At 40.1% G+C, this 25841-nt stretch overlaps 1 protein-coding gene across 2 annotated transcripts in view; it reads right to left on the bottom strand.

Moving 5' to 3' along the window:
• The window catches only part of rasgrp3 (RAS guanyl releasing protein 3 (calcium and DAG-regulated)), a 124136-nt gene that overhangs the window by 21488 nt on the left and 76807 nt on the right, over positions 1-25841 (bottom strand). For both annotated transcript variants that reach the window (XM_034185083.1, XM_034185082.1), the window contains exons 5-7: positions 20461-20523; positions 16167-16298; positions 12423-12570 (exon numbers count right to left, since the gene is read on the bottom strand). In XM_034185083.1, coding sequence (XP_034040974.1) covers positions 12423-12570; positions 16167-16298; positions 20461-20523 — 343 coding nt within the window. The remainder of the gene's footprint in view (positions 1-12422; positions 12571-16166; positions 16299-20460; positions 20524-25841) is intronic.

A 25841-nucleotide genomic window follows, 5' to 3' on the forward strand; every position in this document is an offset into this window, starting at 1 on the left:
ATTAGAGAAAAATAGCCACAAAACATCTTAAACTCCAGTTTTGTCTATGTCTGCAATATTACTTGAAATAGAACTGGTCTTTCAAGGAATGTGTTAAATATGCACCCATGTTACCATTAAATACAAATATTAAGTCATATATCACCATTTTATTCATCACATGACCTTTGACACTGGATAACCTTTAAAATTTAAGCTCATTTATCATGGTTACTTCAAGGAATTACTTAAATATACACATATGTTTGCTATAAAACACCGACACAAAATTATATATAAATTTTCTGTTGGTCACATAACCATTGGCTTTGGGTGGCCTTAAAAGGTCACAGTTTATCTCAAATAGTTTGAAGGCAAAATGGATTAAACATGGTGAAAGGCTTGTTTTGGCTCCAGTCACCCCAGTGACCCTTGTTTGGAGTATGGGGTATGGAAAATTAATGCTCCACAAATAAATTATTTACATGAATCGGTGTCAAACGTAAGGTGCAGGTGTTGAATGCCTGGTGTAGTTTTTAGATGTTAAGTTCAGGACATGTTTTGAAAAATATGAGCAGATTGCTTGAACTGAGTCAGTAGGTTACCACCTTATACATGAAAGGACAAAACCTGACACACATGCACACATATGCATGTATCTGTTCATAGGGTTTATTACATTTGCAATAACAATCCTAAAATATTCTGTAATCTCCATGTTTGTGTCCTGGCCATCGACCATCTGGCAGTGGAAAACTCCATTGCAGGTGTGAAATTTCCCGAGAGCCATTATCGGACCATTGTTATCAGTGTGATATTCAGTTCCACGAATTCAGCGTAAATCCCAATATATGTTAAAAAAGAAAGGTATGAAAACACACATTCAACCCAGCATTGGGTCAGTCAGGCACATTCTCCTCCAAAAGCAATTTTTACTTTATTTTTATTGATCAAATAATTTGATGTTTCAAAATACTTTACTGAACCTTAGCTTTGTATTCTACAAGTTACCTACCAACTACATCAAATCTATCAATAAATATCAGTTTGACCTTTAAAGGCACTCAGAGTACATTGTTCCTCCAAAAGCCACCACCAAAAGCCAGATCTAAAGTCTATAGTCCAGAGCCATCAGGCGTTGTATAAAGAGTGCAACACTCAGACATGCTTTACATCAGTGGGTTCATAACGCACATAAACTCTGCCTGCACATATCATCCCCAGTTGCCTGCAATGGTATATTCCTATGACAGAGTATTATGGCCACTGTAAAACCATAAAAAACAGAGTGGGAGACAGAAAAAGGTCATATTCACAAATTCATATTGACCTATTCTCTCTCCCTGTGTCTGTACATACAAATGGACACTGTCAGGTAACACAAATGATAAATGATACACAGCCATGGATGTTTCTGAACTGTTGCACCTCACTAAAATGTGCTTTTGGCATCAGCATCTGTGATGTGAGGTTATGAAGTGAAGCAATGTTATTCGTGAAAGATAAAACTGCACTGCCCCCCCCCCCCCCCAACCTCCTGCCAAGACAGTTTATGTGATTGAAAAATCTAATTTTCAACTTTGACTCCAATTACCTTGACTTTCACTAAAATGAAAGTGTGTGCAACATTTGGTCCAAATCAGGTTGAAAATTATATTGCTTAATCTTGAAATTTGCCCATATTATTTTTTTAATAGTAGTTTTGGGGTCAACCTTTATCGACAAACTAAGTTTGGTAGAAATCAGCAAAAGGCCATGGGAGGAATAGGCCAACAATCAGGCAGATATGATCCCAGATTGACCCCAGTGATTGACCTATGGCAAATCTGACTTTGGTGGGCAATTCCAGAACTCTCATATGTGTATCAAGTTCAATGCAAATAGGAGTGGAAAAACCTGAATTTTGATCTTTGACCAGACAAAAATCTGGCCCTGGACTTTTTGTTCCAGACTGGCCCACTACAATCCAGGCACCTCTGAAGTACATATAAACACAAAAGCCCTTGTATACTGAGTAATATCCCTTTATATTTTGGAGCTTTGAATAAAATAAATAATGAATACACAGTATGTTGCTCACTTGCACGCGTAGGTGCAACTGGAAATGGGAGGGGGTGGAATTTTCATTTATATGAAAGGTTAAACATTTATAGTGAGACAAATAAGTATTTGATCCACTGTCGATTTTGCAAGTTTTATCACCTACAATAATGGAGAGGTCTGTAACGTTTATCATAGGTACACTTAAACTGTGAGAGACAGAATCTATCGCTCCCATTTGCCTTGTCTTTCCTTCTCCACTGGGAAATGAAAAAAACTGCACTTTTCGTGACTGCTTCAGTGATTGCAGCCGAAAACCAAACAGTACACCATTTATTTGTGCAATGGGAGGCTGTCCCCAGAAGTGGTCAAATCCAGCGATATCACGCAGGGGTTCAAATGAGACTGCGCTGCCCTATTAATGATGGACACAGACCAGCTGTCAGCAATTCCTGTGATTGCTGTCATCCATATAAAAAGCGGTTTGATTTGGCAAAATGACCAAAACAACGAACAAAATGGATAAAAAAAAAAAAAACAACTAGGAAGCCCAACTGGACAGAAGAGCGGTGCCTGCTGTTGGCACAGCTTGTGGAGGAGAATAAAGGAGTTCTAAGAGGGAACTTGGGTCCCAGGATCACAGCACAAGGGAAGAGGCAGACTGGGGAGCACACTGCCCAACAAATCAATGCGTCGTTCCCTCTCCTTGTGATGAGTGTGAGAAACACTGGTACGTGCTGCAATTCAAAGCAAGAGTGGAGATTGGAGCACACAAGTGAAGTTCTCCTCAAACAGGTGAGTTTAGGCTATGGCTGCTGGCTTTGCTTCCATTGATATGAATAATTGTATGAATTTTCTAGAATTTACATGCAATTTACTTTTTTCCCATAGCCAGGTATCACGATGTTGTGATGACCTTCATCTCAGGCATTGCGTTACTATGCTAGTAAGAAAAGTAAACTCATTCCTGGTGAGGTCAACCACAAACATTATCCCTGCACAGTCAAGTCAGTACTGAATCACTGCCATTCAACATACAGAGAATATCTCTCCTTCCACTCGGTCTTTCTGCCATCTTATCTGTTTAAGACACTCTTAGGCTTCTTTAAAGTCCTCCTCCCTCCTCTTAACAGTTTTTCACCTTAACAGTTCTTTTAAGGCCTAAGATGCTTTGTGAATAACTTTTACCTTACCAATGGAAAATTCTAAGAAATGTCTTAGAATTCAAGGAATTCTGATTTTTCTTAGAATGACGTCACTAAGAGTTAAATGGACTGCATTTATATAGCATATCTGCATTAGACGCTCAAAGTGCTTTACAATTATGCCTCATATTCACCAATTCACACAGACACACTCACACACCAATGTGAGGGTGCTACCTTGCAAGGCGCTCACTACACACCAGGAGCAACTCGAGGATTAAGGACCTTGCCCAAGGGCCCTTAGTGATTTTCCAGTCAGGCTGGGGTTTGAACAGAGGATCGCCTGGTCTGAAGTCCAGTGCTTAACCACTAGACCATCACCTCCCCTTAAGAGTTACTTTTAGCCTCAGGATGCTTTGTGAATACAGGCCCAGGTCTTTCTTAACCCTTAACCCTCTGGGGCTCCAGGGCATTTTTTGGACAATTCACTCGCCTGGCATAAATGTTTTATTATTGCTGTTAACATCTCTCCCTACATCCCACAATCAAGTTTTATGTCTCTTTTTTCAGGACAACCTGTGCTTTCATAATATATGCTTTTGTTGTGTTTTATTAGTGTAATAAAGGCTTACAATCAGAAATAAGAAAAGAAAAAGTAAAGCAGAAAATAATTTTCCACACACATTTATTCAAAACACACAGCAAACTATAATAAAAAACTGTTTTGACACTTTATAAAGGTAATTTGAGGTCTTGTGTGAAAGACTGACAAGTGACAAAGTTTTTTTATTCGGCACACAAAATATTCAAATAGAAAAAAATGAACAATTCCACAAACAAACACAGACAAAACTAGTGAGTCCGAAAGGGTGTGGGCTGAAGCAAAGCTTATTAGTGCCCACCCCTGCTAGTACAAGTCCAACAATTCTAATCAGTCATATTTACATAAATACAAATTCATTACTACGTCGACACACAGACATACACATCAATATACTATTCACTTATAATTATATTTATATAGTACCAGATCACAAGAAAGTCGAATCAAGGCACTTTACACCAGTAAGGACTAACCTTACCAACCCCCAGAGCAAGCACTAGGCAACTGTGGTGAGGAAAAACTCCCTATAAGGAAGAAACCTCAAGCAGACCAGGCTCTTGGGGGTGACCCTCTGCTTGGGCTGTGCCATATATACCTATATACATACGTATATACTTTACAAACATAAATATATACATACATATACACAGTCACTTATATACATATACATATACACCTACCCATATCTATATATCTACATACGCATATACATACCCACACATTCAAATATACAATAAGTCCCACTTATAAATTGAACATTCCATATAAATCAAATTATATTTGCTTCTTTATGATACTTAGACATAATGTTCTTTTTGAGTAGTTTCTTAAATCTTACTAAGGTACTACTCATTCTAACCTCTGTTGAACATTTGTTCCATTTCCTCACCCCAACCACAGACACACAGCAATGTTTGTTCTTACTGGTGGTTTCATAAAAATTGCACAACCTCTTAAACTATATCTGGATTCCCTCAATCGGAACAGACTCTGGACATGTCTCGGTAAGGCTTGGTTTTTCGCTCGAAATAAAGTTTGAATTGTAATGTAATCGACCAAATCTATGAATTTTAATAAATTTAAAGACACAAATAGAGAATGAGTTGGTTCACGATATTGTTTATTGCAGATGATTCGTATGGCTCGTTTTTGCAAAAGGAATATTGGATTGGTATTTGATTTGTAAGTGTTTCCCCATGACTCAACACAATATGTCATATATGGTACCATCAGAGAATGATATAAAGTAAGTAACCCTTCTTGCGGCAGTAGGTCTTTGGCTTTATACAAAATGGCTATAGTTTTTGACAATTTTGATTTCACATAATTTATATGTGGTTTCCAGCTAAGTTTATTATCAATTATAACACCTAAAAATTTATTCTCTGTTACTAACTCAATTTCCTTATTGTTTATAGTTAAATTTTTACATTTGGGTGCCTGTTTATTTCCAAATATAATACATTTAGTTTTCCCAAGGTTGAGTGACAACTTATTAGCGTCAAACCAAACCTTAAATTTTTCCAGTTCTTTCTCCACTATGTCCAGAAGCTGTTCAAGATTTTCACCGCTACAGAACACAGTTGTATCATCCGCAAAAAGGACACATCTCAGTGAACTCGACACCCAACTTATATCATTTATATAGATTATAAACAACAAAGGACCCAGCACTGAGCCCTGCGGCACCCCACATATGACATCCCTGAGTTCAGAATTTGTATTATTGAATTGAACATACTGAAATCTGCCTTGTAAATAACTAGCTATCCATTCATATGCCAGACCTCTGATTCCATATTTCTGCAGTTTAATTAATAGTATTCCATGGTTAATTGTGTCAAACACTTTCTGTAAATAAAAAAAACACCTATTGTGTATTGTTTATTGTCAATTGCAGTTGCTATACTTTCCACAAAGTCCATCAAAGCATGTGATGTAGTTCGAGACCTTCTGAATCCATATTGTTCTTCACAAATGATGTTATGCTTCAGTAAATAATCATTTAATCTTTTAGCAAATATTTTTTTCAAAATTTTGGAAAATTGTGGCAGGAGTGATATAGGTCTATAATTAGAAAATGTGTGTTTGTCACCAGTTTTAAACAGAGGAATTACTTTGGCTATTTTCATTTGAGAAGGAAATTTACCAGTACTTAGTGACATATTGCAAATATAATTGAACGGTTTTACTATACAATCAATAACTTTTTTTTAATAAAGCCATATCCAAATTATTAAAATCAGTCGATTTCTTACTTTTTGAACCATGAACCAGATCAAGTATTTCCCTTTCATGAGTACCACCAATGAACATTGAAACAGATTTGTTAAACGTTGAATTATTTACCCAGAAGTTATTAGTTGATGAGTCAATTTTACTGGCAAGATTTTTACCCACATTAACGAAGTATTCATTAAAGTGTTCAGCAATAGACTCGTCGTTATCAATCGTGATGTAGTTGTTACTCTGAAAAAATGAAGGATAATCTCTAGTTACTCTATTCTTTTTTACTATTTCATTTAATATGTTCCATGTGTTTTTGATGTTATTTCTATTTTTGACAAGTAACTCATTATAATATATTTTTTTACTGAGTCTCATGATATTGATTAACTTATTCTTATATGTTTTATACTTACTTTCAGCTTCCTTAGTTCGTAGTTTTATGAATTGTTTATATAGTACGTTTTTCTTTTTACATGCCCTCTGAAGCCCCTTAGTTATCCATGGTTTGTTGCTATATTGATTTCTATATATTTTGTCAACAAATGGACAGTGTTTATTATACAAACTGGAAAAAATGGAAATGAAAGCATCATATGACCTGTCAACATCATCAACAAAAACATCTGACCAATTCTGACTTGATAAATCCTCCCTTAAATTATCAATTGTTTCAGGTGTTACTTTTCTACTCATGAATTTGATATTGCTTCGATACTTACAACAACCCTCCAATGCAAAGACTGAGAAAACTGGCAAGTGATCACTGATATCACTGACCAGTAGTCCCCCACTAAGATTACCTGATATAACGTTAGTTAAAATATTGTCAATGAGAGTTGTTGTATCCATAGTTATTCTGCTAGGATGAATGATGGTTGGAAACAGTCCTAAACAGTACAAGGTGTTTATAAATGAGGTAATTTGTGGATGATTGTGAGGGTTTAAAAAATCTATATTGAAATCTCCACAGACAAATAAATGCTTATTTCTGTTGATTTTGTTGTACATTCCTAAGATAATGTCTTCAAAGGTGTCAATATTTGTCCCAGGAGCTCTGTAAATACAACTAACAACTATGTTTTTGGAGTTTATAGATGTAATTTCTATGGTAACACATTCCATGATGTTGTCCACTGTAAATGACATGTTGTTAATGAGTTTACAGTTATAATCTGACCTTACAAACAATGCAATGCCTCCGCCCCTTCTCGTCTGCCTATTAACCAGGAACAATTCATAACCATCAAGATATACCAGATCTTTATTATCCTCATTTAACCATGTTTCTGAAATTGCAATAACTAAAAAACATTTTTTGGATGTTTTCAAACAATCATTAATAGTGGACAGATTACGAGAAAGACTTCTGCTGTTGAAATGTATAATTGAAAAATCTTCATCATTGATTTTATAATTTTTGAATTGTTCTTCTGTAAAATATTTGCACTGTCTCACAATATTCTCACTGAAAAAGGTATCAGGATCATTTTCAGATTCGAAGGGGTGGTTAGCAGAGTTATTATAATTAAATGTATCTAGACAGAGCTCCTGGGCAGAAATAAACGGATCATTATCCTTAGTCATTATGTCTCTCTTGTCTCCGGGTGTAGATGATGTGGATGAGTGGGTTGCTCCAGTCTGCATCATGGTGCTGTGATGTGTTTGAGTCCTCATACCTATTGTTCATATTTGTCCAGCTCCTCGATGTTCCTTATTGCCATAACCTTTGCTTGTTCTGGTGATCCGTTCAGTTTGATGAATATTTTACAGTTTGAAGTCCATGTGTGCTGGATTTTTCCCTGTTTCTTTAAGAAGCGTGCTTTCCCGGCGATGTCGGCATTCCGTTTGGTGAGATGTTCATTGATGAATACGTTTGTCCCTTTCAGTTTTCTTCCTTGTTTTAACAGTGCTGTTTTGTGTTTTCTGTTGATGAATCTCATGATGACGGTTCGTTTATCACCGTCATTTCTCCGGGGCAGAGGGTGGCACGCTTCAGTGTTATTTAAATCCATTTCTATACCTTTAGATAGGAGGAAATCAGCAACCTGTTTTTCCACAGAGCTGACCTCCTGTTCACTGGGATCCCCTCCGCTCTTATCTGTTACCGCCCGTGCGTAGGACCGTGGTTTGATGTGAAGACCTGTGATGATGACGTTGTTAATTCTGGTGTACTGCTCCAATTCAGCCACTCTATTTTCCAGCTGCACCAGATGCCGGTCTTTCTCGGCGTTCTGGAGCCGTAATGCCTTCACCTCCTCCACCAGATCCATGATTGATTTCTGTTGCTGCTTCACAACAGAAATCTCCTCTGATAGAAAGTCCAGAGATTTTTTAATATTGTCACCTTCCTCCGCTGTCAGAACCTTCTTAGGCCCCATGGTCGGCTTATGAGCAGCTTGACGATCGCCGATGTTAACAGCCTGCGTTGTTTGTCACCGGGATGGATCTGCACTGCGCTGGTGCCGCGCGGCCTCGGTGTTTCCGAGGCCTCGGGGAAGCGGCAGTCGTGACGCGCGGCTTTAATGACGCAGCGCGCGGCCTCAGTGAATTCACCACGTTGGGCGGGCTTCGGACGTTGTTGCTGTCCAGTCGCGGGGCTAAGTTGCCGGTTGAGGTGGTATTCCCACTGTCCGGGTTGGCAAACACCGGCATGGCAGATGGCAACTACAAACACCACCTCAGAAAACTCAGGTACAAACTTTTTGCAGCTCGCTCTGATGACACGCAGCTCTGAGAGAGTGATGACACGCAGCTCTCTAGTGGTTTGAACAGCTGTATCTGTAGCCTTACCATTGAGAATTAATGGTGACTGTACAACAAAAAGGTTCAAACAATAAACACAAATGCACATTTTGAACAATATATACAAAATGGTCTATGCGTTTGTTTGTCTACATCTCAAAGCAATTTCTGTCTGCTATTACACAAAGGTTACATCACAAACTTCTACTTCTACTGTGTTTTGGAGTGTTCTGTCCTGCTCCTAAAGCAGCTTTCATTTACACTTTGGCCCACTTTGGCTCCTAAAGCTCCTGTCACATTGGCGTATCCGTAGAGATGCTCATTGCAGCGTATTGTCTACGCTGCAATGAGCAGCTCTCCACCCACTTCACGTGGAGTTTTTTCTCAATACGTAGCAGTATGTTGAGGGCTACATGCGTAGGACGGAAGAAATTAAACACGTTTAATTTTCTTTGGTGTACAGCACAGCATGGAGCCTTCATGCGAGTACACACAGTGCCATGCTGCTGTCCGCTATTGTGAGCCCGCCCATGCTGCAACATCGTACTGTATGCCACTTCACACCTCCCACCGGGCTCCATTGTTCTTCTGGAGCTATAAATACTGCAAGATCGTTGCTTCACTTTATCATACTGGACTTACTATATGAGGACTGTTCACCGCGTCGCAAAGCTGACTGTTGTCGTTTCATAAAAGCGCTCTCTCTCGCGTGCGCTCTCTCTCTCTCACGCTCTCTCTCTCTGTGACACAGAGAGAGAGAGAGAGAGTGAGGGAAGGAGAACACGCGTGCGAGAGAGCGCTTTTATTTTAAGGAGTCTGCTCAGACCTATATCTGATCAGACCTGTTGCTGTGACTTTAAAATAAAAGCACTCTCTTGCACACGCTCTCCCTCCCTCCCTCACTCTCTCTCTCTCTGTGTCTGATCAGACTCCTTAAAATAAAAGCACTCTCTTGCGCGGGCGCTCTCCCTCCCTCCCTCACTCTCTCTCTCTCTCTCTCTCTGTGTTTCTAATCAGAGCTGTGACTCTTTAAAATAAACGCGCAGTCGCTGCATGTCGGTGCGATCATCAGACGACCAGATCGATCAGGTCTGATCAAATCAGCACACCTGATTGGAGCAACTGGAGGTTTAAAAGTTTAACGAGTCACAGCATTTCGTTCAGGGCAGCCTTTATCACAGCCAGACTCAGCAGCATCTGGACACAAAGAAAGTGATCCACCAAGACAAATAATAATAATAATAATAATAATAATAATAATAATAATGATAATAATAATAATAATGTTAAACAACTCTGTTTTTGAGCCGCACAACACCTGCAGTAGAGAACAGAGTGCACTTCCCAGGAGGCAGAAAGTAGCACTGAACTGGTTGCGGCATGGTACACGCAACTGTGTGCACATATTACAATGCGAACACATGCAGCTGCAAGTATGAATGAACACTGAAAAAGGCTGAGTACGCACGTATTTCTAGCGTATTTAAATCAAACACAACGCCGCAATGAGCAGCTCTATGAATATGCCAATGTGACAGGGCCTTTACAGTCTGAGGAGCAGCCTTCCTCTCACTCCATTGATACGGTAAACTGTGCTTTATGCCAAGAAAGCTACAGAGTTATCCAGTAACATTCCCATGCAAACTAGTGGAGCAATCCTGATACTTACACACTCTTTGTTTGAGCATATGAGATTGTCATCAGAGGCTCTCCGTCTGCTCCGTCTGCTTTCACTGATTAGATCATTAGATTAGCGCATTAGATCCCAATAGTATGTACTCAATGGAGCATCCAGGGGGCTATTCAGACAGGCCATCTAGTAACATATCACTCCTGAAAACGATCTTTGGCTTTTCATGTGAGGTAAATCTGCTCTACAATTGGATTTTGGAAAACCATGTGGCGGTGAACCAGTTCTGATTGGACTCTCACATTGCGCATGTCATCACAAAGCTTCTATGAGGAATACAAAGATGGCCGATGGCTGGCTCAAAAGTCCGCGGAGTTAACTTTTCAGCAAAAAAAAAAAGAAACAGTTTCTATCTCATATCATTAAAAAGTTATTTATAATTTAGTAAAGCTTGGTCTTAGCCGTCGTATATGACACGTCGGCCCCAGAGGGTTATTAAGCAGGGATAGAAAAGGAATGAACGAATGCTCCTAAAACATCTTCTACAGTTGCTAATTGCTGCCGTTCTGCAAAAATTAATTAATGTTACTGTCTCCTTTCTGGCAGCTGTGCTATTGTGTTAGCGGGGGGGGGGGGGGGGGGGGGGGGGGGGGTAGCAGTCTGTGGACACAAGTGTAGTACCTGAGTGAAATAGTAAGTCCCTTCAGCTGCTCCCTTGTTTGCACTTGGGGTCGCCACAGCAAATCCAAGGTGGATCTGCATGTTGAATTGGCACAGGTTTTACGCCAGATGCCCTTCCTGACGCAACTCCACATTACATGGAGAAATGGGCAGGGGTGGGATTTGAACCCGGAACCTTCTGAACTGAAACCAGGCACATTAACCACTTGGCCACCACCCCTGCTCATAGTACCTGAGTGAAATGACGATTGTAAAGCTGTACACTGCACACTTGAAGGCTTTAAAATCCACTCACTGTCCAGGCTGACTGGTTTTAAAGTGTGACAGATCGTCCACAGACATGAGCCTTCCACAAACAGGCTCTGCTGTGTGCTCATATATGTAATGTAGCTCCAGCTCCACCCTTGGTCAAAGTAACTGGTTTTAGCCCAGCGGAAAAAGCGACACTCCCCCAAACTGGATTTAAAAGTAGCACAGACACACATGAGGTCTGCAGTATTGTTGGTCTGGGGCACAGACCCCCCAGATTAAAAACCTTAAGACAGAGGAATGTGAGCGTTGTAAAACTAATCTCCTTAACGGACAGCAATTTTCTTGTGCTTTACACAATCAGCACTGACATTACTTTTGGACTTATTAACATCAGATTATTGTCCACCAAATTACCTGTAAATTCACTAAACTGTAGTCATCATTGTGTGAAAATGTGTAAGACCTGCTAAATATTCCCATATTTGTGGCTTTTTAAAGAAATATATGCATTTCCATTGAGCATACTTTCAACTTGCTACTTCAAATTGTGCAATGTGCATTTCTGTTAAGTATTTTTCTATATTTCATAAATATTGTCATCGCAAATTTCTTTGAAATATTGTGACATAAATTTGAGGCAACATCTCCCACCCAGAAAACAAACTGTTCTCAAATTTTAGTGATTTATTTGTTGAATTTGTAGTATTATGAAAAAACAAAACAATTTACATGAAATTTTCTAAACTGAAAATGGTCTTGAAAAGTAAAATCACTTCGACAGATAGACAAAGAAGCAATATTGTTAGTCATTATAAGCCCTGATGCCGAGTATAGGGCTGCTTAGTAGTTAGCACTGTTGCTTTGTGGCAAGAAGGTCCTGGGTTCCCTCCTGACCTGGTCCTTTCTGTGTGCAGTTTACATGTTCTCACTCTAAATTGACTGTAGGTGTGAAAGTGAGTGAGATGTCTGTCTATATGCGTCTGCCCTGTCAACTCATGCACATTGACTGCTGGGATACGTTCCAGTCCCCAAGACCCTTAACTTAAATAAGTGGGTTCAGAAAACAGATGGATAGATGCAGAGTATAGAAAGACAATGACTAGAGGTGCTGTGAACTTACTGAAATCCTCCTGATGGACTTGAACTCCAGGAAGGTGAGATGCTCAGCCAGCTCCATTGCCTCCAAGTGGTCAAACAGCAGCGACGCTTTGCCTTTCTTAGCCTGTTTCTTCCTCTGTGTCAACTTGCGCATCCAGTCAAATGACGGACTACAAGCAAAGCAATATACACCGTGGAATCAATTGTTTGCTGGAATTTAAGTCATGACATTTTTGGAAAGGCAAATCCAATTCATCATTTCATCAAGCACGTGGGTCTTTGTATATTATTCATCAGAATTTTGAAGCACACAACGTTTTCCGACTGTGCACGACCTGCCACAACACAAGCCATGCCCTGAAACAGATTTTTGGATTGGTTTATCTATTGTAAGCACAAACATAGATATTCAACTGTGATTCTTTACATTCCATTTGTCTGTTATACAAGTGAAAATAAATATAATGAATTGCTGACTTGATTGTGAAACACAGCAAGGTGTCATTTCGTTGACGTGAAGATACTCACTCTCACGAAGTCAGGACATGTAGCATCTACATTATAATAGCCAAGTGGCCTCTGTGTGCATGCGTAGTTGCGTGTGTTTGGCTTCAATCACACCAAAACTGGAGAGAACTGACATTTGCTGTTTGGTATGCTTATATATTTTGGGTCAAAGATGAACACTGCAAAGACAGAAAGTTGATAGGACTAATTTTTTGGAGAAATTAGCTATTTTAGCTAACCAGTAAACAATGGATGTTGTGCTGCAATGCGGCATGGAATTTCAGGGTTTTTGAGTTTGAAATGTTGTTACTGTGGTTCATGTTCGTTTAATAGTGTTGTTAGTGTTATTGATTTATTGTGTTTTTGTAGTTCAATTGGTTTATTCAGTTTAGTTAAGTCTCATGTTGCTGTTACCATGAATAAGTTAAGGCTCATGTTGCCGGTACCCTGGCTGAAAAGTGTATTGCGTTTGATGTCTTCTGCCACCATCTCTGTTTGTGTCCCAGACAGCAAATAGATCTGGGCTGGATGTAGTCCTACATCTGGTACCAATCCTGAAAACAGATCCGGTCCAGACAGTTTTTGCACCCTGGCCCAGACCCGGCACAGCTCCGCTTTACAGTTCTGGAATAGATCCGGACCAGATCTGAACTGGATCCGCAAAACGCCAACTGTTTACAGACCATATCTGGCACGGATCTGGGGCAGATGTGGACCGCATCACAGCACCGTGGCAGGAGTTTTACAGGGGTAAGTTCCGTGGATCAGAGGAAACTGATTTGTATCTATAACACACTGATCAGTGTCCCTGGATTTATAAAACTTGATTGTCGTAAAGAAACAAACCGCTTTGCAATAAGCATTTAAAAAAGCCTCAGTGACGATCATGGTTACAGAGTACAGAGTTTACAACCGCTAATGGATAGTTTCTACAGAGTGCAGATAAAATTGCTTATCGTTATGCCCCATGTTCCTGCCACGGTGCTGTGATGCGGTCCACATCTGCCCCAGATCCGTGCCAGATATGGTCTGTAAACGAGTGAAAACACTGTCCATTTAAAAATCAAATGACAAAATAGAAGTAAAAATAAAATAAAATAATAATAATAGTGATAACAATAATTGTGTGTACATGATAACAAGAACCTAAACAATTATAAATACATTAAGACAGTAAATTAACATTAAAAAATTACATAATTAACGGGAAATAAAAAGGGCTGAGTTCCTCTTCTAAAAACTGTTTAGGTCTAAGATTCTAAAAACATTCCGGACTCACACGCAATTCCAACTCATACAAGCTTTGCTTAATTTGTTACCACCCTTGAAAAATGTCAGCATGGGAGAGCCTGTGGATCCCCACAGGCAACATGCGTAGTGTTATTTAATGTGCCATTCTACAACACAATATCAAAGTACTTCTGATTATAAGTCTGTCCGTGCACATGTGGTCACGATCAATTGCTGCTAACGTACTTTATTGCTAAATAAACCTCTTGCTTTGTGAGTCAGATAGTGCATTTATGGAAAATGTTTTACTCAGCATTTCTTTGCATTTCTCTGTGGGTGACATCAGTCCAACAAACGCAGAAACAGCACAATGGTGAACCGACAGAGTGAACAAACACTGCAACATCATATCATGAAACTACTGAGCATTCATATGAAAGTGATGGCTCAGCATTTATTCAGCTCAATGGGCCTGCAAGCAAATGCTTAGAAAAAATCGGGAATGCGTTATTTTCAGGAGTATCAGGAATTTCTGCCAGTTGGTGGATGTGCACGAGCGCCGCGTGCAGTGCTTGGTTCATTCAGTGCACTCTGTAGAGAGAGGAGACAACACACTTCACTCCCAACTCTTAATTTTTGGAGGGAGTCTATCAGATATTGGATCCAGATGTGTGCTGAAGCTGCTCTCTCTACCGGAGGATGGCCCTGTTTTAATTCCACTATATACCTGTCGCCGTGAACACGCATGTGAAACTCTCTGCAATGCTCTTTTAACCCAGCTGTGTGTATCTGAAACTTGCCATGATGCTGTTTTTACATGTTGCCTGACAATGCAGCTGTATTTCTTCCATTGGAAAAAGTCTGGAATACGTTATTTTCATAACACGTGGACTTTCTACCAGCTCGTGGACATGCATGAGCATGGTGCACGCTGCAAAGTTCAGTGCTCCGAGAGAGAAGATGAAACACTTCACCCCTAACTTAATTTTTTTTTTTTTTTTTACCATGGTTGCATCAAAATTAACAGTTATCACTTTAAAAATGCGTCATCGTGACACAACATCACACTTATGGAAACTTTGCAATTAATCCACGACTCCATTCTTAATGTTAGCAGGAGTTTGTCCACATTCCATTCAACAGCACACTGCTCAGTGACATAAACACTGTTGGAAAAATGAGTACTAAGGACTACTTTATTCTCGTCAGTCTCTGTAGCTGTTTGTTTTGATTACCGTATTGCTAAGAGACTGTTCACAGAAGTGCACAAATTAATATAGGTCACAAGACCTCTAATAACCAAATTCTGAGTAGTTATGAATTCTGTGAGACGTGTTCTTTAAAGCTGAACACGTTCATGACAAGAACATCTTTAATGCTACATTTTAAGTTTACTGTGGTGTTGTAAAAGGATAAAATTACAAAAAATGTTTCACTATCCAACTAATTGTGGGCCTGAATGTAAGTGAGTAAAAAGATAATAATGCTAGCTAATTAAACAGGTTTCCAAGTGCAAAACTGCATGCAGATAATTCCATATGAGTCATATGTTATGAAAATGAGCCGTATGCACTGAATTATTTTTCACAACAGGGACTGAAAGCAACTACAGGTTGAGACTGTAAAGCTCAACATGGACTATAAGGCTACAATGACTTTGGCAAGACCTTAAAATGTAGTCTGATATCTACAGAAACCTGAAGAAGTCAAGATAACTTCAACACAATGTGGTCGAGTGCATGTGTGTTATTCACACAATCACACGTGACTACTGTGTACTCACAAGATGACAAAATTCAGTTCAAAAGTTAAGAAGTGAACACTGAAGGAATTTAATCCTCCATGTAAAAATGAATTTGTAAATATGTGTTTATTTTTTTAATACTGCAGTTTTCATGTATTTTATAGTTTGGTATGTTGAGGATCAGGATTTCGCTTATCTTAATTGTTAGCACAATTCATTTCTTACCCAAAACACCTGGTAATAGCGTTCCTACCATTGTAATTTTTTACAAGTGTTCCATCTTACATGGTAGAGATGTCGATGAGTTTAGAATGTTCCTCACAGCCGAGCTGAACAGCCACATCTCGGAACTCTTCTGTCATCTGGATCAGACCCAAATCCAGATTGAACTCTGCAGGGAATGTAACTATCCAGTACCTGGACAAACAAACAGGCGTTTACTCTTTGGCATGCAGTGTGTTTAAAATCGACCTTGACTGGCTGAACACATCTGACCGATCTCTATAGGAACAGAGTTGGTGACTCATACTTTAGCCTCTTCTCTCAAGGCCCAAGATTCCCCATTTTCTTAAGATTTTTCAAAGCTTATAGCACCCAAAATTGTAGCTAAACTCCAAAAATTAAATACAACACTATAATTACATTTTTGAATTTTTGAAAATGGGATTGAAATTTGTTCTTTGTTCCTCAACATATTATGATACATGCGCCACATTAGTTACGTACAAATCAGCTTTCATAAGAATCATGAGTAGATCAGCTTATTTTGCAATGATGAAAAAAAAATCTTGTGCCCACTCTGTTACATTATATAGGAGCATGCACTGGTGCCGTGCATCACCATATCATCTAAAACATAGAAACACACTGGGTCCTAGTTAGCAATCAGGCAGGTTGATCCATCCCCATCTCTCAAAATTAACAGTCTGCTGCAGCCAGGTGAAATGTGGGCAGCTTTTTGGCATGACGCACCCGCACACTGGATCCTAGACAGAAAAATGTGCTACATGGCCAAAATGTCATCGCTAATGCTCCCTTGTAATACAAGTGATACCAGTCAGCTCAGTCTCCTTAAGTAACCCTTCATTTGACACATTCATTCCAGTGGTACCCAACGATCTTCCAAAGAAGAGGATCACATTACTGGTTAGCGTCCACATCCAAAAGACTTTCACCTTCATTCTCCTGCACAGGTATTAGTCTCACCAAATACCTCTGTCCAGCGACTTCAAGACTTCATAGGTTCTTCCCAGGAATGTCCCAATCTCATAGACTGAGAACCCAGACATACAAATGTGACTGGCGAGATACGCGAGTGTCTTGACAAGTTCTTTCACCACATACAGATACATATCTGATGACTGAATCAAGAAAGTCATTGAAAGCCTTGATCTTAGTCTTGATCCAGGACCCTTGGAAACCCACCTGCCAACCTATCAGTGTCCTTATACCCCAGTCACACCTTGACGATTTAGCCAGTGTATGCTGATCATATTAAAAACCCTGGCATACGCTGGGGTACGTCTAATATGTTATAGTTAAGTTTTGTGTAAGTTAACAGCATATTGAAGCACGCTGTTATACATCGTAATGCGTCGAGCACCTCGAAAAACTTTGGGCATGCACAATATTTTCAACGTATGACAGCATATGACTCATTCATCTGTCACATGCGGGACATAAGTCATAGGTACATTATGCAATTGTTGACACGTTTCTTGTAATTTACTCATAAGTTGAAATACACTCATCTGTGCTGTTCATTGATTGGCTGAAAGCTGCAGTTCTCATGCGAACAACTGAGTAAATATAAAGTCTTAATCTTGCCTGTTCATTTCAGCTGGATTCATCATCACAGCCTGACAAAGATGTATCCACATAAAGCCTCCTGATTTTGAAAAATGATGTCTGAAAATACTTTAATTCCATGTTGTGGCTGAAGAAACAAGTCCCTCTATGTTTTTTCTGCTCCGGGTGCATGGCTAAAGCGGCACATTATGCCACAGCGCTTCATTCATTAATGTCTGTGTTTACCACAGGCATCAGTTGATTCTGTCTGCACGCTATGAAAATGAATCCCAGGATCCACAAAGACAAAAATAAAATAAAATAAAGCTTAATTACTCTGTTTTGCCTCCGTGTGGAGCAAAGACGCCGTGCAACACCGTACGCCCGTTGGATGATGTGCTTGTCAATATTTAAGTGTTCCACCTGCCAAAAAGAGTTCTGCCTGCAGTGGAAATGCAAACCAAGTCAGACATAGCTGTTCCAGCACATACATAGAATACCACACAGTACCGATGTGAACCACTTGGTGGAAACAGGGCTGTCAGTATACAGTGGTTAAATCGCCAGGGTGTGACAGCTGCATTAAATTATTAGATGTCCGACCCATATGCCACCATTTTTAATACAGTCAGCATATGCAGGCTAAATCATCAAGGTGTGGCAGGACCTTTAGACAAGGCATGTTGTCTGCCTTGTCCCAGTCCATCCAGCTGTAATGGAGTGTTGGCCTTGGCAAGTGAAGTAACTTGCGTTAAACTAGTGCCCCATCCCTGTCATCTGATTCACCCTATGATATCTGGGTTACCTACAGGGTAACACCTACAGGGTTTACATCTTCTGTTCGAGGGTAGGGCAAATTTTTTTTTAAGTTTAATAAAAACAAGTTGTCTTTTTTCAGAATAACTACAACAATAACACTAATAATTAATAAGTTACATTTCATGCCTCACCTGCTGTTCTTGTACAGTCAAAAATGTAGATGGGTCTGTAATTTAGTCAGTCCTAACCAGCTGTATAGACAATAACTCAAAAATCAATAAACACTATCATGTTGTGCATCTCCAACTCAAAATGGCATATAATAACAAAGAACTGATGAAAATCTGGTACACTTTGATGCACCAGCTCAAATAAAAGAGCCTATGTAATATCCCCTTTATGTATATGCCACCTGCTGGATGTGGCGCCCAACTTGATGGGAGCTAACAAATTAAATGAGCAAGAACTGTGAGAAACATGATCTGCATTATTGGACGAAATATACAACGCAACACAAATGTAAGAAATGTATGCACACCAGCAGGTACATTGCTTGGTTTGAAGATTTGCACCACAATTTTTTGCTTAGATCAGAGGGCTGAGTCAACCTGTTCAAAAAGTATTGAAAATGCTGTGTATTAACTTTTGAAGTAGAACAGCACACAGAGAGTGCTTACTTTTGTCTGGGTACATATGCCCAACACAATTATTAAATCGAATGTTGCACATTTAATATAAAAGTTAAACAGCTTAAACAATCGTGATGTGAAAATTCATTTTGGACCAGTAGACTCACATTAGTATGGAACCCAGGAGAGGTCACTTAAAGTGATATATTTTTCTGGCCATGATAATTTGTGTGCACGTTTTCCTTTAATGAGCCTATGGATTAATAAAACGTGCTCACGTTTTGCTGGCCGTGATAATTCGTGCGCACGTTTTCCTTTAATTGAGCCCTCGAATTATAATAAAATGTGCACACGTTTTCCTTTAATTGAGCCCTCGAATTACAATAAAATGTGCACACGTTTTCCTTTAATTGAGCCCTCGAATTATAATGAAACATGCACACGTTTTCCTTTCTTTCAAAATGATATGACCAAAATTGTCATCCTCACGATGGGGAGACACTTCGCCCTCAGCATCCTTTTTAATGTGCTTAAACTCCAGATGATGTCATGTTGGGTAGCTGGAGTTCTCTGTATGTCCTTGTGCACCCAAACCATGATGATACACTCTGACCAGATCCATTTCTAATGGGGAAATGTATTACACTGTCTGCTGGTTTGTTGACTAATAGCCAGTATTTATGTGTCAAGACAATATTGAGTGCACGTTTTACAAATTGTGGCCACGTTTAAGTAGATCGTGCCCTTGTTTTGCACACAATATAAAAACGAGCGCACAATATCATAAACCGTGCGCACAATATCATAAAACGAGCGCACAATATAATAAAACAAGCACACAATATCATAAAACGAGGGCACAATATAATAAAACGTGTGCACAATATCATAAAACGAGCGCACAATATAATAAAACGTGCACACAATATCATAAAACATGCGCACAATATCATAAAACAAGCGCACAATATAATAAAACATCTGCACAATATCATAAAACGTGCGCACAATATCATAAAACGAGTGCACAATATAATCAAACATGCGCACAATATAATAAAATGTGTGCAGAATCTCACATGCAAAACATTTTGCAATAACACTTCCAGGGCTCCATACATTAGGTAATCATTTTGTATTATGTTTAAAAGACTGGAGACATACAGTACAGCTAGCTGTCCTACACGTCGCATCTGCCACATAGGCTCATACATCCCACAGGGGCAATGTAGGTAATGTGGTAAAAAAAAAAAAATCAAATGCTACTGCAAACAGGTGATGTCAACATGTGATTGTAATCATGATCTGGTAAAATCAGTATCCACAAGGAGGAACTTAATGCGGAAAACTGAGCCTTAATATGATGAATGAATGAATTAGTGAGTGAGTGAGTGGTACCTTACCTCATTAAATAACAAATCTTCAGCCTGGTGTTCTCGCAGTCATCATTCTTGGAGTTGCGGTACGTGGGGCAGGTTAAGGATTTTTGTGACAACTGAATCATGACAAACTAATGCACTTTAATAAGCTGTGACTCACACTACTTTTATCTACACCCTTAATGTGAAAGTTACTGCATTAAACAAGTTTCAACAAACATCAAAAACGTCAGAGTTTGACACACCGTCAGAGAAACAGAGGACTTGCATCTTAGCTGTAGGCAGCATAACGTTCTGTTGTTTCACACGCTGCTCGAGACGGCGCGCGTTGCTTTATCAAAATTTTTTCTGGACCAGTGAGGAATATCCGAGTGGACACTATTCGAGAAATTAAGCTGGTTTTCGGTGAAAAGGTTAACGGCTGATGAGAGGTTATGGGGTGTTTCTGTCGCTGTAAGGACTTCCCACGGAGCGGGACGTCGTGCAGCGCTTCCAGGCGCCGTCGTCGGCCTGTTTCGACCTGAAAACACCCTAATTTAAGGCTTAATTCACCCAGGACGTCGTGAGAGAACAGAGAAGATTCAGAAGAGGCCAGTATGAGGACTTTATGCGGACATTCCACTGTTTAAGGACATTTTGTAATGAAAGACGTGCGCGCAAATTCGCCGAGTCGTTTCCGTGACGACTCGGCGAATCTGTGTGCACCGCAACAGGAAAAACACCTCCGTGTTGAAAACCATTTGTAAAATTCAGGCGGCTTTTGATGGCTTTCAACAAGTGAGTAACTGAGAAATTGTTTAACAGCTTGGGCATGTTCCAACTTGCCCGTTAAGGTTTCCAACACAGAGGTGTTTTTCCTGTCGCGACCCCTCGCGGTCGGGTCCGGCCCGACATGCGACTCTGCCCGCACGTTCTTTCATTACAAAATGTCCGTTAACAATGGAATGTCCAAATAAACTCCTCATGCCGACTTCTTCTGAAAGTTCTCTGTTCTCTGACGACTTCCTTGGTCAACAGAGCCTGAAATGTGGAAGTTTTCAACTTGAAACGGCGAGACGCTGCCGCCTCGGAGCGCAGATCGCCGTCAGGCACCGTGGGCCGTCCTTACGGCGACACTACCAGACCAAAATCTCTCATCAGCCGTTAAAATTTTTACCGAAAAGCAGCTGAATTTATCGAATGGTGTCCACTCAGTTGTGCCTTACAGTTTTGAAAAAATTTTGATCAAACAAAGCAGCAGTCTCTGAGCCAAACAATGAAAAAATCGACGAGAGGGTGGGCCACTCCTCACTCAAAGACTGCCCACAGGCGAATGACGTAACCGACAGGCGTGAAAAAACTCTTGCATGCCCACGAGGGTTCAAGCATGTCTGATGTAATCACACGTGATTCAAATCCATATGGTTTTTGAAAAAAATAATAATGTCGGATACTTTTCTAATAGACCTCGTATGTTTTTAAAAAATGCATTATTTCACAAATGTTGCTGTGGCATAAAAATCTTATTACGGAATGTCATGGTCTTCTGACGAGATGATCCAAGTGGAAAATCCCTTGGGTCCTTAATCCATAAATTTCTCCCAGGGTGCAACTGAACATACTGCATGGCAGAACCCTGACACTAATGTGTATGAATGGGTCAATGTGAAGAATCATTGGAAAGCACTTTGGCAACAAGCATAATATGAGAGCACCGTGCTCATAGAGTACAAACTGCCGCCAACACTCGTTTCCAATTCCACAAAATTTTACCTTGGAAAAAAATTTCAAGGTCAAAGTCCTGTTAGAAGTGACTTGTCATAAGCTAAATTAGATGTGATCAAATGTCAGGATTATGTATTTAGTTCACACACAAATTTGTTTTTTTTTGTTTTGGTTTTTTTTTTTGTTTTTTTGTGGTGTTGACAGATTATTTTTCCTCAACTTTTTCAGTTTCTGAATTCTTTTTCAGATCAATTCCACAGAACATCGGTTATCTCTACTATATGCACATTTTGTCAATGCTTTTTGGCACTTGGTTTCCAACTGATAGGTGGAAGACAGACAAACAGGCCTAAAATTAGAACCTCCATCCAATTTTGGTGGTGTAGGTGAATCCATAGCAGAAAAATGACAGATACAATGCAAAATGTACACCAAATGGGCTTTTCAATATTAAATTAAAATATCCACAAAATGCACAAAACGTAAACTGTAAACTGTATCGAATCCAGATCAGACTTTGTCAGGTGGTAGTGAGTGCCAGTCTGCTCCTCACTTTCAAATATGAGAGTGATTGGGGTACGTTCGATGAAGATATAATCTAAAAATATACATTAAATGCAGTTTTCAATTTTAAATTTAAATGAGTAAAAACTCTTTTTCACTCTTGATTCACAGGCTATTCAGTGATGGCAAAAGTGAATGCTCATTGGTCCACCTTTTCTTGACGATTTGTGACTTTGTGGCTTTTTTCCTTCGTTCAGGAATCGTCATATGCCATGTGACCGGCCATTAATTGGAGTCAACCCGGGGTAAATTCAGTTGACTGAACATGATTTGGAAAGGCACACACCTGTCTACATATATGGTCTCACAGCTGACAGTGCAGGTCAGAGCACAAACCAAGCAGGAAGTCAAAGGAATTGTGTGTAGACCTCTGAGACAGGATTGTATCGATGCACAAATCTCATTCACAAAGTGACAGAAGTTAATGATGTGCTGTTAGGCGCGATAGCGCACAACAACGCAGAACATTATTCTTGACCGTGCGTAATGGTTCCTGATAATTCTCCAGCAACACGTACCATTAATCGGAATGCATGGTAACAGGTTGCAACAGTTCCTGAGGACACTTGATGCCTCTGCCCCGAATCATCACATTCGTGATCAGCGGCCAAGAATGTATACTTCATGACATTTGTGACGTGCCATTGTTATCTGTAAACGCAGCATACAATGGAATATCTGTGCATCCAGAAACTCCCCCAATGTTCATTGAAAATTCTTTCAGAAATGGCTTATTTTGGTATTTCTGTGCCCATTTGTCATGGGAGTTCCAACCTGGTCTCACGGCAAGTCGTGCTTCAGCAGCATGAAATATACATTAATCTATTGGTTCGTGATATTGTGACGAAAAGCGCCTCATTTTCGTCACGGCAGCACAAATTCATTCTCATTCATTCCGTGATGGCTGCACGAAATTAAAAGTGAAACGGGGGTGACAGGGTTTTTCTCTATATTGGCAATATATATTATCAAATATTAATGTCTTTACTTTGATGTACTCTCTGTGATCGTGTCTTTGATTCTGTTCTCTATTTTTCATATATACATGTATGCATGTGTGAGAGTTCATGTACCATTATTCCTTTAAATAACTACTCATTGTCAAAGCAATCACTGCTCAAGTGATCATTAAAACTGCCACACGAGAAAGTGAGCAGATGATCTTTGGCTTAGTCATGTGCAGAATGTTTTGCCAGAATGTGCAGACTGTTTTGCTAGGGTCATGTTTTTGCTAAGCGCAGATGTGCACCTTTAATTAATGGTTAAGCCTTGAGGAAAGAGCATTGTAACCGGAACACCAGTTCAGGGCTGGACATTGTTATGTTAAGCTTAGGAGACTGAGGGTTCAAAGCCATAACAGTTTTCATATCAATGTGAGACCAGACTTTGTGCCTTTCCATTGTTTTGTAATATGGTCACTCCTATATGCTTGTATGTAACTATATTCAATAAAAAGGAGAAGCAAATGGGCGGGGCCTTCAGAGTAGACGACAGTTCTTGAAGGAGCTCCTCGTTTGCCCTCTCCTGATCAGGAAAAAAAGAAATTCAGTGTCTCTTGCGTGATAATTTCTGTGTGTAAACTGGGTTGTTAATCTTTTCAGGTCCGAACAACTCTGACATCTTGGTCCTTTGAACGCCGGATGCCAATAGACCCGACAACCCGTCGGCCCGTGATGGAGAACGCCCGTGGAAGTCTGCGGCCGCAGCGCGGGAACCAGTTCCTGCACACCCTTTTCCGGGGGATGGGTCTCCTCCCTAACGGATCGACGCTTACCGGGGTGAAGGCATTCGAATTCAGCGGCAAAGTCTGATCACAGGTGAGAACTGAATTTCTTTATGTGCACGTGTGTGCGTATGGCCAGGACCACCGCGAGGGAAAAAAACCCGTGATGTCTTTCTTGGTTTGTCTCTTGGCTTAAACACTGTAAGGTGTGAGGCAAAAGCCTGGCTGTAAAGCGTTAAATTTTACTCTCTGAGAGAGAAAGAGAAAAGTCAGGTGGCGCAGCGGTGAAAGACCATCTGTTACGGAGCTGCGTGCTCGCGCTGCATTTCCCATTGTGTCAGACACCTGATGTGGCTGTTGGCTCCAGAGTGAGCCGGCAGCGGTTACAAATGGCGATTAATAAAGCAAGAGACAACTAAAAGACCACTTTCGGGTCCGGAACAGCGCGTAAAAAACTGTACAGTGTTAGGTCAGTGGACGAGTCGTAAATTCTGATATATTATATAAATATAAATTCAATCAATCAATCAATTTTTTTATATAGCGCCAAATCACAACAAACAGTTGCCCCAAGGCGCTTTATATTGTAAGGCAAAGCCATACAATAATTATGTAAAACCCCAACGGTCAAAACGACCCCCTGTGAGCAAGCACTTGGTTACAGTGGGAAGGAAAAACTCCCTTTTAACAGGAAGAAACCTCCAGCAGAACCAGGCTCAGGGAGGGGCAGTCTTCTGCTGGGACTGGTTGGGGCTGAGGGAGAGAACCAGGAAAAAGACATGCTGTGGAGGGGAGCAGAGATCGATCACTAATGATTAAATGCAGAGTGGTGCATACAGAGCAAAAAGAGAAAGAAACAGTGCATCATGGGAACCCCCCAGCAGTCTACGTCTATAGCAGCATAACTAAGGGATGGTTCAGGGTCACCTGATCCAGCCCTAACTATAAGCTTTAGCAAAAAGGAAAGTTTTAAGCCTAATCTTAAAAGTAGAGAGGGTGTCCGTCTCCCTGATCTGAATTGGGAGCTGGTTCCACAGGAGAGGAGCCTGAAAGCTGAAGGCTCTGCCTCCCATTCTACTCTTACAAACCCTAGGAACTACAAGTAAGCCTGCAGTCTGAGAGCGAAGCGCTCTATTGGGGTGATATGGTACTACGAGGTCCCTAAGATAAGATGGGACCTGATTATTCAAAACCTTATAAGTAAGAAGAAGAATTTTAAATTCTATTCTAGAATTAACAGGAAGCCAATGAAGAGAGGCCAATATGGGTGAGATATGCTCTCTCCTTCTAGTCCCCGTCAGTACTCTAGCTGCAGCATTTTGAATTAACTGAAGGCTTTTCAGGGAACTTTTAGGACAACCTGATAATAATGAATTACAATAGTCCAGCCTAGAGGAAATAAATGCATGAATAA

This window comes from Thalassophryne amazonica, chromosome 13, assembly GCF_902500255.1.
Source record: "Thalassophryne amazonica chromosome 13, fThaAma1.1, whole genome shotgun sequence".
In the NCBI taxonomy this organism is placed as follows: Eukaryota; Metazoa; Chordata; class Actinopteri; order Batrachoidiformes; family Batrachoididae; genus Thalassophryne; species Thalassophryne amazonica.